Source organism: Sinocyclocheilus grahami, unplaced genomic scaffold (assembly GCF_001515645.1).
Source record: "Sinocyclocheilus grahami isolate Dianchi unplaced genomic scaffold, SAMN03320097.WGS_v1.1 scaffold169.1, whole genome shotgun sequence".
Lineage (NCBI taxonomy): Eukaryota > Metazoa > Chordata > Actinopteri > Cypriniformes > Cyprinidae > Sinocyclocheilus > Sinocyclocheilus grahami.
Window position 1 is genome coordinate 1,155,290 of NW_015505348.1, and position 13,812 is coordinate 1,169,101.

The window sequence follows — 13,812 nt, forward strand, 5'->3', positions numbered from 1 at the left end:
CCACAATTCACAGAAACAAACGTGTGTGTGTGTAAACTTTTCTTCACTGTGGAATCTTCAAAGGAGTTTGTATTGTATTATTTTCATTAGCTATTTATGGTTACTTGCAATCTATTTGATGTTTTCGCTGTGACTTACTCTTTGAGAACTTCCTGCCAATGCATTTTTTCTTCATCACACAGTGGCACAATTGTAAGTTCGCACATACAAAGAGATCTATTACTACTTGGACTGTAAAGTGTAAATTTTACATAAAGTGAAGTCGAGCTCTCACACATCTGCTCCACTTACACAAATCAACTGTTCGTTGTATATGGAAGTCAATGATTGTTCATTGTGAGGAACACCATTCTATAGTGCTTACCTGACTTCTCACTTCAATAGTAAGTGACTCTTGAATGAAGCAGTAGCACTGATGCACAAAGCCCGGTATGTATTCAGGACATGCTGCTCACAGGCCTAATGTCTTAGACTCGATGCGTATTACGAGGTGCCCCCAGATTTATAGGCACACAGAGACCCCACCAATTGGGGACTGAGCCCACTGGGATGGGAGGCAAAGATTGTGCTCATCCCTACCCATACTATCGTAGCATCTAAGCACAAGTCGGCCATAAATTTGAGGAATTTATTCCATGGTGGTGTGTGTCTTTTTTTCTGGGGGATAAAAGATTTTAAAAATATAGCTTGTACTATATTGATGTTCAGTGAAATATTAGCTTGTGCGATGGATTGTTGTATTTCTTTTGGCTGGACAGTTGAATAGAAGAGTGGCACCCAGTTTGATAAGCATTTTACAATTTGCGTTTGGTGTTTATTTGTATCATCTTGCAAATTTTAACCACAAATCTTTTTGTTTGCCACCTTCCTTTTCATGTGACTTCACAGGGCATCTGTCCCTCCCCTGTGTCCACGACAACTTAAATGAAGACCTGCGATGTCCTGACACTGGTGTCCACCTCTCTGGACAGGTAAGACCTCACGCCACTTCTGTGCCCATCTATCAATAAGGATCCAAGGTTATTTGACATCTGAAACGAAAATCAATTTGCTTCCTGTACAGTGACACGAAAATCATACCAAACCCTTTGCTCGAGCTCAGAAATGTGTACAAGTGTCAATAGGTAATATATTGTTCTTATTTTTGGTTCTTATCAAGCAATTATGATTAAGTTACAGTGAAATTCAATTTAAAATGTTATTACAGTAAGACTACCCTTTCAAAAAATTAGCTTGTAGCGGTGTTTTGTTTTTTTAGCAAATCTTTTAAATGAACAAATCTTTCTGCAGTTTCTCTTTTTTTTTGTTTTTTTTAAAGTGCCAATTTTAATACCAAAAAAATAATTTAACAAATGAGTTTAGTGGTTGATTCAGTGACTCGCACATAAATAAATAAATGACAAACAAATGTTTTAAATGAACGAGTTGTTCTTAAGTTCCTCCCTTTTTAAAGAATTTACAAATATTAATACAAAAAACAACAACAATAATGAATTGGTTTAGTGAACGATTCAGCGACTTGCTCGTAACTAAATTAGAAACAAATCTTGTGAATGAATCATTGTAAAGTTCCTCTCTTTTTTGAAAAAGTGCCAATTTTAATCCCCCCCCCCCAAATATATATATATATATATATATATATAATTAATAAATAAAAATAATGATTTGGTTTAGTGAATGATTTAGTGACTTGCTCATAACTAAAAAACAAATATTTTTAAGTGAATGAATCATTCTAGAGTTTCTCCTTTTTTTTTTTTTTTAAAGTACCAATTTTAATACCAAAAATAAATAAGTAGATAAATAAATCTTTTAAGTAAATAAGTTGTTCTAAAGGTTCTCTCTTTTTAAAAATGTTCCAATTTTAATACCAAAAATGAATGAATGAATGAATGAACGAATGAACGAACGAACGAACGAAAGAATTGGTTTAGTGAATGATTCAGTGACTTGCTCATAACTAAATAAAACAAACATTTTAAGTAAACGAATTGTTCTTGAGTTCCTCCCTTTTTTAAAAATACCAATTTTAATACCAAAAATATAAATAAATAAAAACATGTCATGAATGTTTATTGAATGATTTAATAATTTGCTCATGACGTACACAACAGCTATGACGTGCTGTAAACTTGCAGAAAGAGTCAATGAATCAAGGAACAAATCTGAACAAATCAAAAGAGGAACTAAATTGAATCAAAATCCTCACTACTTTATAAATATACTATATAAAATGTCTTTTTTTTAATAAAATATTTTGTATAAAATATATCATCTGATTACAGTATGTAAAACAAACAGTATTTTATAGTTCATAAGTAGCATTTTAGTTATTCTTCAACATTGTTGGCAACCTGTTATTGATTTGAAGTGTCTTAAAATCACTGGGAAGGTAAAAAAAAAAAAATTATAATATTGTAACTGAGAATCATCTTCACTTAAAAACATGGTCAGAAGAAGCAGAGTGATGATCAAAGACATCAGCCCTCTGGTGGCCAACAAAAAAATCATGTCCCTATCTGTTGTGTCAGACTGGTAGTTTCGTTATTACACTTTAAACTTCTGATTGCATTTCATAAAATGACTTCCCTCTCATTATATCATACTTGAGCTTCACATATTTTGTGTTCGTTTGGGTGGTCTCTGTCGGATCTGAGAGATAATGTGTTCTGATCATTGCTTTTCCCTTTTTGTTAACTGTAAACAGAAATCTAATTCTAGAATATACATAATTTTATTCACACTTGAGGCTTCACATGGAAATTTCCAGATTCCCCGTGGTGTGAATCAATTTGAAGTGTACACAGTGCATGAGGCACGGTCAAGGTCACAGGCCTGGGCGCGCACACGCCGGTTCCTGCTTTGAGAAGTGAGGAGAGGAGGGCGGGGCTTACTGAGAATTGGCAGTTTGGTGTGAACCGGCATTGTGTCATAGTGTGACACATCCCATGATGCAAGAGTCATGATCACTCTCAGCTGTGAGACGGCAGTCTGTTCACACTCTTACCCGGTCAGATCCTCTCTGACATCTGACTCTCAAAACCTCTTTGCTGTTTCAGCTCTTTAGGTTGTTTGTTTTGCTTTGTGTTTTGTTTGTTGATTGTTTTTTTTCCATTCAGGTTTGCCAAACTGTCCACCTTAGATAATGTTGCATAGTTGGGGTGCTAAAAAAAGTGTTTTGTGTGTTTTATTTTATTTTATTTTTCAAACAGTTTTACTCCTTAATTTATTATTGATTTTGGTTTTGTTTGTTTTGCCTTTTTTTTTTTTTAACACTTCACCCTTTAGCTAATATCGCTGTCAGAATGCTCAAGAAGAGAAATTAATTTTTCTTTCTGTCTGTCTGTCTTTCTTTCTTTCTTTCTGTCTCTCTGTCTTTCTTTTTTTCTTTCTTTCTGTCTTTCTGTCTCTCTGTCTTTCTTTCTTTCTTTCTTTCTTTCTTTCTTTCTTTCTTTCTTTCTTTCTTTCTTTCTGTCTGTCTGTCTGTCTGTCTGTCTCTCTTTCCTTCCTTTCTTCCTTCCTTCCTTCCTTCCTTCCTTTCCTTCCTTCCAAACAAAAAACAAACAGGTTTTTCAGACACTTTGTGGTTTTGGGATGCTGAGAAATTATATTATTTTGTTTTGTTTTAAGTTTAATTTTACTTTGTTTGTATTTTATTATTTTTTATTTTATTTATTTGTTTAGTTTATTTTTTGTCTTTCTTTCTTTCTTTCTTTCTTTCTTTCTTTCTTTCTTTCTTTCTTTCTTTCTTTCTGTCTGTCTGTCTGTCTGTCTGTCTCTCTTTCCTTCCTTTCTTCCTTCCTTCCTTCCTTCCAAACATTCCTTCCTTCCAAACAAAAAACAAACAGGTTTTTCAGACACTTTGTGGTTTTGGGATGCTGAGAAATTATATTATTTTGTTTTGTTTTAAGTTTAATTTTACTTTGTTTGTATTTTATTATTTTTTATTTTATTTATTTGTTTAGTTTATTTTTCGTCAAGCATGTTTCACCCCTTTGCTAATGTTGCTGTGTCGGGATGCTCAAAATGTTATTTCATTTCATTTACCCCCCCCCCTCTCTTTTTTTTCCATTTTTATTTATTTATTCCCCCCCCTCTCGTCCTTACTGCACTGTACCAGGTGGCCCAGTCAGCAACCCCTGAACATGGACTGCAGCCCTTCTAGAACCTTTATGAACTTCCACCTGTGTGTCAATCACTAAGTGAGTGGCAGGGCTTCCTGTTTTGGCCATGTGAGGTTACACATCCTGGCAGGGGAGCTGCTGTCAGCCACAGGACCTCGTGCTGGTCGTGTCTCCCACACACACACACTTTTGTTCAGCCCCACAGGGATCTCCTGACTTGCGGGCTCTCGACACACCAGCAGAGGTGCTGCACTGATTCCTGTTTTACTTCACACCTGCACGGTGCTGTCAGGACTTCTTTCCCAGCCACACGAGGGGTCAATCACGCTTCAGTCAAAGCTAATTAAACATTTTTTGTGCCAAAAGAAAAAAAAAATTAATCCCTGATAGAGAGGAGAAACTGCAGAATGACAAGAATGAAGCGTTTGTCAGTAAACACCTGAATAACTGCTAGTCTCAAGAATATTTTTAAATTAAAATATTGTCCTTGTTTGTTGTTTCTCCTTCACATATATTGCATTTTGGGGCTCTTACGTTTAATCTGGCTACATGTTTTAATCATTTTGCATGTGGCATTTAAATCAGATGCCATACCTTAGATTTTGAAACCTTATATTTGGAAGTTTTCCCAATTTTATTCATAGCAGAGTGGAGACTGGACAGGATAAGCTGTGGGAATGGGATTAGAAGACATAGTTGTTGTTTTGTTTTTTTTGTTTTTTTTAAATCGAATCGTTTTAATATCTAGATTAAGTGACTAGATGCTCTCCAGCTTTTAAACATCATCTTTGGAAAAGGTTCTTTGCTCAAAATGTGCTCATTTACTGAAATTTTGCAAGCTACGACAGTGTGCATGACATTGTTTATCATTTGGAAGTTTATTTCAAATAAAGCATCCTGAAAACAGTCAGTCTTAAATGTCCTGGAAATCCTGAGATGTGAAAAACAAGTCAAGTGATCAGCAGTGTGATCATATATGACTGATTGACTTCACAGCTCTGCTCTTAATCCAAATGCTGTGGAGCATAACTGACCAGTTAACCCATTTTAAATGGCATTTGACTGGATCAGTGAGGCCTAGCTCCTCAAAGACTTGCTAAAGAGTTTCTTTCCTCTAAAGATCAGATTACTGCTGTTGCTGATGAGTGATAGTAGTTAACATGGACCGGCACTGCCTCTTTTTCAATTTTTCAACCCTATTTTCCTTGAGCAACATGTAATACATTTTTTAATTGTTTAAATATACGTATAGATCCATTTTATATATTAATGGATTAAACATTTTTTCTGTGTTTTTATTCATTTTTAATATACATTTATATGTATTTTTATATGTGTATGTGTATATTCATTTTTTATTTATTTTATCTACACACACACACGCGCACACACACACATTTATATATATATATATATATATATATATATATATATTGGATCTGTATTTATATTTGTAAATTAATGTTTATGGATCTGTTGTTTTTTTTGATCAGTTACTTTTTTTATTCAATTTTAATTTACATGTATTTTTATATGTATATGTGCATATATTTTTTTTATAAATATTTGAATATATATAGAAATATTTGAAATATATATATGTGCCTATATATATATATGAAGAGTTCATTTGCAAAAACAGATAAGTCCATTTTTATTATTTTCATAAATTGTTTTTTTTTTATTGTGCATTCCAAATAATATCAATCAAACTGCAGTTGGGTTGTTTTGATTAGGTATTAATAACTCAAACAAATACAGGTAACTTACAGAATTAAAGTTCACTGAAAGTATGTTTTTTATATATATATATTAAAAGTTTGTTTTATAGCAAAAGCAGATAACTCCAACAGTCGTTTTTTGGCAAAAAGTAGATAACTCCGCATTTCATGTTTTAGAGTGAAAAACAACTCATTTAATCTTTGTAATCTCCTCAGATGACAATGCAGATACCTGACAGACGTTGTTGTGATCGTAAACTGTATGGATGTGATTACACGCTCAAGGAGCTTTTCCCTCACCATTGTAACGCTCTGCTTTTGCAAGGTTCCGTGAAAACGTTTCAGCTTTTATTTTCCTTTACACCCTGAAGAAGATATCACAGGTTCTTAAAGTTCGTCGAAATTATCCATCCTCGATCACTTTTAGTCAGCTTTGACGAAACTCCTCTCAGTTAGCACGTCTTTTCAAAGTGAAAGTAGCCTTGTCACCTGACCTGAATACAGCGCGCTGATTCGCTAAAATGGACTTATCGGCTTCTGTTCAAAAACAACAAGGGCGCTTGTCAGCTTCTGCAGTAAAACGTGAACTCGCAATGCCTTGAAAGTGGACCGGCTTTTGACAAAACGTGTTTAGGGTTCAGATCGCACTATATGTGGAGAATAATGCACGGCAATCAGGTTTTTATTTTCTTTTCTTTTGATATTTCTTTTATCGGTTTTTGTAAATGAACTCTTCATATATATATACAGTGGGGCAAAAAAGTATTTAGTCAGCCACCAATTGTGCAAGTTCTCCCACTTAAAAAGATGAGAGAGGCCTGTAATTTTCATCATAGGTATACCTCAACTATGAGAGACAAAATGAGAAAAAAAACATTATTATTATTATTATTAAAAAATCATATATATTTAACTTTTCACACATTTTAGCACAAGAAAAGTGCTTTGAACGTGTTGAACCTTCAATCCCACTGACAATAGACCAAAATAAAGAGGCGTTTTGCTGAAAAACAATGCCAAATATTTCAAACCTCAGAGTGCAGATGGACTCACCTCTCTCACACTCTTTGAACGGCCAGCCGTAAAGACCATTGTTTCACCTGAAACAATTCTTATTGAATCATCGCCATGTTGTCTTTTTATTCTGGCTGTCCGTCGGGGCCTGAGCATTAATATGCCATCACCACAGCTCACATCCTCGTTAGACACAGCAACTGATGAGGTTTCCTGTGGCTTGGGGGCATCGCCAGCAGGACACTTGCTCCTACCAATCAATCAGCAAAGAGAGGAAGAGCGGCGCAGGGCTGTTATGTCACTCTGGAACGGCCACCTGAGCTCCTGTGACTAACTCCGCAGGAAGAAAGAAGCCAGACCGCAAACATCGGCCGCTTTAGATCACCAAGTCCCATTGAGAGAGACTACTGTACAGAAATTGTTTGTTGTGGAGACTGTTCTCCTTTTACAACCACATCTGCTGACTTGTAAAGCAACAGTTCACTCAACAATGGTGATCCATGTTTATTTTTTCCCTAAAAAGGCATGTGTTTTTGTAAATGGAAGAGATAAAGTGAAAAATGGAAACGGCCATCCTGGTGTCATCGGTACGGAGATGTGATGTTTATTGATCGTCACTCTGGGGATCTAAAGTCTGCTCATCTGCACCTCTTTACCCTGTGTGGTTGGGCGTGTGATGGACATTTCCCCTTGTGATGTGGGTGGATTGGAGAGTGACACCTACTTCCACCCCCATTGAAGAGGAAGTTCCTATCAGAACACAACAGGAAAAGAAAAAAGGAAAACAAGCTGACATCTTTTCACTGATGAAGTCACTTCCTACACGCCCTGTCGTGACCCTAGTCCAACCACCCACCTACTACCCAGACAGAGTTTGAGTTATGTGGAACGTTTTAGCTGGTAAATCTTTTAGATCGGAGACAGATCTTCATGTTTTTCTGCATGTATGATCTTTGTTGACTTTTGAGCATATAGTACTTTCATAACATGCAACCTTATAACCCAAAGGTCTTGTGTTCATAAATTTGCTGTCCTCCTTTGTTTTCATTGTGTCCTTGCAACATGGTACTTGACCCCAGGTCACTCAAGGATGACCGCTCATGTTGTAATGCCACTGTAAGCCACTGAAAACATCTTAAATTACTTTTCAAAGATAGTTTTTAAAATGTTTTTAAAATGTGTTTTAAAAAGAATGTAAATAAATAGGCAATTGATTGTAATTATATAAAATAATATGTAATATTGATACATTAAAGCATAATTAGACTATTAATTATAAGTATACATGTGTGATACATCATAATATTGTGATGTTTAAAAAAATAAATATAGAATAATATTTTTACAAATAGTTTTTTAATTGTTCAATCATTTTAAATAATTAAATTGTTTTATACTATATTATTTTTGTTAATATTGCATAATATATTAGGATATATATTATAATATTTTTTAAATTGTATGTTAAATAATTGAATCAGTATATAATATATAAATTATGTAATTATTTGTTTTTCTACAGCTATACATAATATTTTGAATATATAATAAAATATATTTAATATTTTGTCCCTTTTGATATAAATAAAATGTATATAATATATACATTATCTAATATATATTAAATTATTATATAATTTTATAATTACATATAATATTCATTAAGAAATATTAATTACTAATTTACTTTTTTTGTAAATATTTTTTAGTACTAATATAGTTTTTTCTTTTTTAATATAAACCTCAATCCTTGGCTGTAATAATACCAAATTTATATTCAATATCAGGTTACCATAAAACAAAAATAAAACCATAAATCATAAAGCAATACCAGCGTTTTATAAATTTGTCACCAATTAATTTTTTTTCTGTTTACAATTTATTTATTGCAATTTGAACTTTTATGTAATGTACAATATGGGATATATGTATAATATATGTACTTTTAATATAAATAAATGTATACAGTATATAATATATACATTATCTAATTATATATTCAATTATATAATTTTATAATTAATGTATAATATTCATTAAGAAATATTGTTAATTTATTAATTATTTTAATAATATTATTAAATAATACTATTTAATTAATATTGTATATTTTTTTCTTTTTTAATCTAAACCTCAATCCTTGGCTGTAATAATAAATAATACATTTATATTCAATATCAGGTTACCATAAAACATAAAATCATAAAGCAATACCAGTTTGCAATTTGTACCCCCTTTTTTGCATCAAGTTTTTTTGCAAGTGCTGTGTAAACAGCTTAGATGTTTCTTAATTATCACTTTTGTCTGTTTGTGAAATGGATCTGTTAGCGCTGTGTGAAGTTCTTGCCAACAAACAGCTGGGACAAAGAGAAGGAAAAAAAGATGCTTCCATTCATGTTGAGAGTATTTTCCTGTTTACACTGAAATGCAGGTCAGTAGTTTGAGATAACGGGATCAGGCTCTCATTTAGACCTGAAACATTTAACATCCCTCTCAGAAGTCCAACAGACGTCTGGCTCAATAGATGCAGATTAGACTAATGCTTAATTAAACAGCTGGCGGTCCCGTAGAGCGCTGCTGTTGTTAGCGGTGGGCTTGTGGTGGGCTCTGGGTCTAGTCATTAGAGCCTCGTGCCAGACCCTAGATGAGTGCTACCGCTGCTCTCTCCTGGCTCATTGAAGATGCTCCCCCACCACATGCATTCATTATTCATGAACGCCAAATTTTAGTCTGACGTGTATATCAAAGACGGCATTTGGTTTCTGATCTGCCCATGTGTGTCCAGCACTGGCCAAAAGAAATTCTTAAAAATGTCTCTCATTTCAAATAGTATGATCTAATTTACTTTTATTATCACTCACTTGAGAAATAGCTTTAACTTTAGATGTTACTTAAAAAAACTTGTTTGTAGCATCTAGTCAAACTGACATATTTAAATAAACTGAAGCATTTACACTAAATTAAATGTAAATGTGCATACCAGTATTTAAATGGATATTTCTGCTCCCAAACCTAGAGCTCTCGCATAGCATAGTCAGCTCCCTTTTAAGGAAGTATTTTAATGTAACCTAAAGTGTTACTTAAAGGGATAATTCACCCCAAAATGAAGATTACCCCATGATTTACTCAACCTCAAGCCATCCTAGGTGTGACTTTCTTGATTCAGACGAATGCAATCAGAGTTATATTAAAAAAAGATCCTGGTTTTCCAAGCTTTATAATGGCAGTAAATAGTGGTTGAGATGGTTGCATCCATCCATCGTAAAAAGTGCTCCACACAGCTTCGGGGGGTTAATAAAGGCCTTCTGAAGTGAATCGATGTGTTTGTGTAAGAAAAATATCCATATTTAAAACTTTATAATCCATAATTACTAGTTCCGCTAACTGTCCATGAGAGCGTGGCGTTCCAGCGGATGATGTAGGATGTAGGCGTAGTGTAAGCTCCGGTGAGAATATGTTAGTCTCGCGAGAACCAAGTTTTGTTTACATCAAAAGAAAACCAGTCTCCTCTTGGCTTATATTTAAATCCCCCAATATTTTTTTCTTCAAATCCTCATTTTGTACTTCTAAATCGTGACCGGTGTTTTGTTTTATCTTCTGTGCTTCCGTGTTCGTCACTTCTCACCGGAGCTTACGCTACGCCTACGTCATCCGCTGGAATGCTACTCTCTTGTGAACATGAGTTAGCAGAAGCTAGAGATTACGGTTTCTAAAGTTTTAAATATGGATATTTTTCTTACACAAATGCATTCATTCACTCCAGAAGGACTTTGTCACCCCCGGAGCCTTGTGGAGCACTATTTATGATGAATGGACGCTTTTGAATTTGGGCTTTAAAATCTCATCCCCCATTCACTGCCATTATAAAGCTTAGAAGAGCCAGGATATTTTTAATATAACTCCGATTGTATTCGTCTGAAAGAAGAAAGTCATATACACCTAGGATATCTTGAGTAAATCATGGGGCAATTTTCATTTCTGGGTGAACAATTCCTTTAAATGAAACATTCTACATGGGCAGCAACAGTGCATACAAACAAATAGAGCTATTCTGTTACTTGCATTTGTTTTTAAATAGAGTTTGATATTATTGTGTGGCTAAGCCAACAAACTAAATGTATGCCCATTTTTTTTATATTGCTGTTCCAAAGCCTAGCGATTTGTCTACCATAGTTAGTTCCCTTCAGAGTTGCCATATTTTAAAAGATGCATCTTCAAAAACCGAAATGAAGCATTCTGCATTGACAGCAACTGTGCACGCCAACAAATAGTGCTTATCTGTGACTCACATTTGATTCCAGTAGACATTAGCATGTTGCTAAGCTAACAAACTAAATGTACAGTATGCACATATTGAAAGAGATGTTAATGTTCCAAAACCTAGCAATTTGCTTAGCATAGTCAGCTCCCTTCAACTCTATCATGTTCAGTGTCATATAACTTCAAAGGTTGCTAAACAGAATAGTGCTCTTCTGTGACTCGCATTTAATTCCAGTTGAGGTTAACATTAGCATGTTGCTAAGCTAAAGCCTCTAATCAGTGTAAATTAAAATGTTGGGACAATTGTTAGTTATTTTTAACTTAAATTTCCAATTGCATTAAATATACCAATTTTGTCTTCACCAGTCATGTCATGTTTCTTGCAATGCATTCTGGGATGGTTACTTGTAATGTTGCCTTAGCATTTGGCTAAAACAAGGTATATCGTGTGTAATGCTATAAAATGTGTTATAAAAAAGCCAGTTTTCACAGCATGCATTTTTCAGTGCATTGGAAAAATTGTCAAGGTCTAGAGTCGTATTTTTATTAAAATTGTAACTATTTTTAACTTGAGCTTCACAATTTTAAAACAGAATGACATTTGCGAAATGTTGTAAAAGACGCAAGATGCAAATGCAACGTTTGCAGTCTTTACATTGGAGAAACTATGGAAAAATAGTGCAGTGAAATATAAAAACTGAATGACCGCCAAGTAATGTACTGTAGAAGTACTGTAGATCGCTAGTTTTTAGAACAGAGTTGTAATAGTTTTTATGGGCTAAACATCTAAAGAAGGTGGAGCATTAGCTAAAATTGGTATTGTGTCAATTTTGACTGTTATGTTATGCTAACTTCAATGTCGCCATCCTGTCTAGATAAATTTTAGTCAAGTCTATCATGTTTTGTGCCCATCCAGGATCAATGACGTCTGCCTCAGTGTTCCAACGAAAAACATGGACAAAAGAAAGTCTTACTAGTTTGGAATGACGTGAAGATGAATAACCAATAATTGTTGGTTATTAAATATCACTGTGAAAGCTGGATGCTAATTGCCTTGCAATTAGCATGTTTCCCCTGGTCGAATTAAGCCAAGGTGCTAATGTGGGAAAATTGGATTTGAATCTGGCCCGAATCTACAAAAACACCCTGTAAATAGTTCTCAGGAGAGGTATATCATATCTACACATGTTCTACGGCCTGTTGGTTTACACATCATACAATGTCAATCAGAATTCCTTCGGCTCTCTGATGTTAAACAGATACAGTGTCTTCTTTCGTGAGCGCACACACCCTAACAGTGACGGCAGGTACCGACAATCTTGCCACAGGTCAATGACAGCTTGATGGACTTTGCCTGGTTCTCTCTGCAGGTGACACAAAGCAGCCCTCCTCTCTGATGCATACTGAACCAGATGCACACCAGTGTTCCCCCCGGAGCTCCCTCCACGCTCTCTTTGATGGTCCCAGGCTCCGGACCTCTGATGTGGCCCTCTTTCAGAGCGTGTCATGTTCGCTTGGCGAGCACAGGCTGTCTGATATCAAGTAGCTGCTGCCAGGGAACCAGTGTTGTAGAGGAACTGAATGGTCTCCAAGGATCGACTGGCAGACTAAATAACTGTCGATTTGCTGTGTACGAACAGCTGTTTTTCAGAAGAAGGCGAGGCGGATGGCCAAAGGTTCTTCAATGCTCTATCTTCACCAAATTTCAGAAAAATTATCGACAGAGACTAATGTGCTGCGTTCGCTTGACTTCTGCATCTTTATACCTCTTGGCAAATGTGCTGAAATGGTCAAGCAGGTGTGCTGGCTGTCTTGAATAAGATAAAAATTAAAGAGATGCAGTTTAGTGCATTAGTGCTATTTCAGTTCATTTCTGTTGAAGGTTCAATTTAATTAGATTTATCAACCACGTCAGTGCATGCTGTTGATTACCACAATGGAAGTCCATGGGGAAAGACATTGTACCAAAAAAATTTAAAATTTTTATATGTGTGCGTGTGTATGTATATGTATATATATATATATATATATATATATAATATCTATTATATATTTCAAATGTCATACTTTGAAAACTTAGGATTCTATATGTAATTTAATGTTAATATATTTAACAAAATATACAATACTCATATACTCAATATATACTCGTATACTCAAAACACAAAATTCATATTTCTGTGCTAAAATGTTAAAATTTAAATTCATTCATTCATTCATTCATTCATTCATTCATTCATTCATTCCCATGCTATAATGAGAAATTGTTTTGTATTTTTTATTAATTTTATTAATTTGATAAGTTTTACATTGATAATTTAAAAAGTTTCCAGTCAACCATATTCATTCATTCATATTCCTGTGCTAAACTCTATTTATTTATTCATTTATTTTGTTAATTTAGCTAATTTTGTACATTTATATAAATTGACATTTCATTATTTTTACAGACCACAAGGCATTTGCATTGCACAAGACAAACCTCAGCCAATTCTGCCCTGAAAATCACTGACTTGTGTACCTGCTTCATATTGTGAAGAAAAACCTTCATTGTTTAGCAACATCGTGTTGTGACGGCTCAACGGAATCCTGTGTTTGTAAGCAGTGCTAATTATGCAAAAAAACAAAAATTGCGTTAATTTCCTATTCCAGAGCTGTAGTTTTGATATGTGTGCATGTGCTTAGCAGCGGTT

At 34.4% G+C, this 13,812-nt stretch overlaps 1 protein-coding gene across 1 annotated transcript in view; it reads left to right on the forward strand.

Moving 5' to 3' along the window:
* Window positions 1-13,812, forward strand: part of LOC107593352 (adhesion G-protein coupled receptor D2-like) — an 86,300-nt gene that overhangs the window by 66,470 nt on the left and 6,018 nt on the right. The window contains exon 19 of the mRNA XM_016283035.1: window positions 889-971. Coding sequence (XP_016138521.1) covers window positions 889-971 — 83 coding nt within the window. The remainder of the gene's footprint in view (window positions 1-888; window positions 972-13,812) is intronic.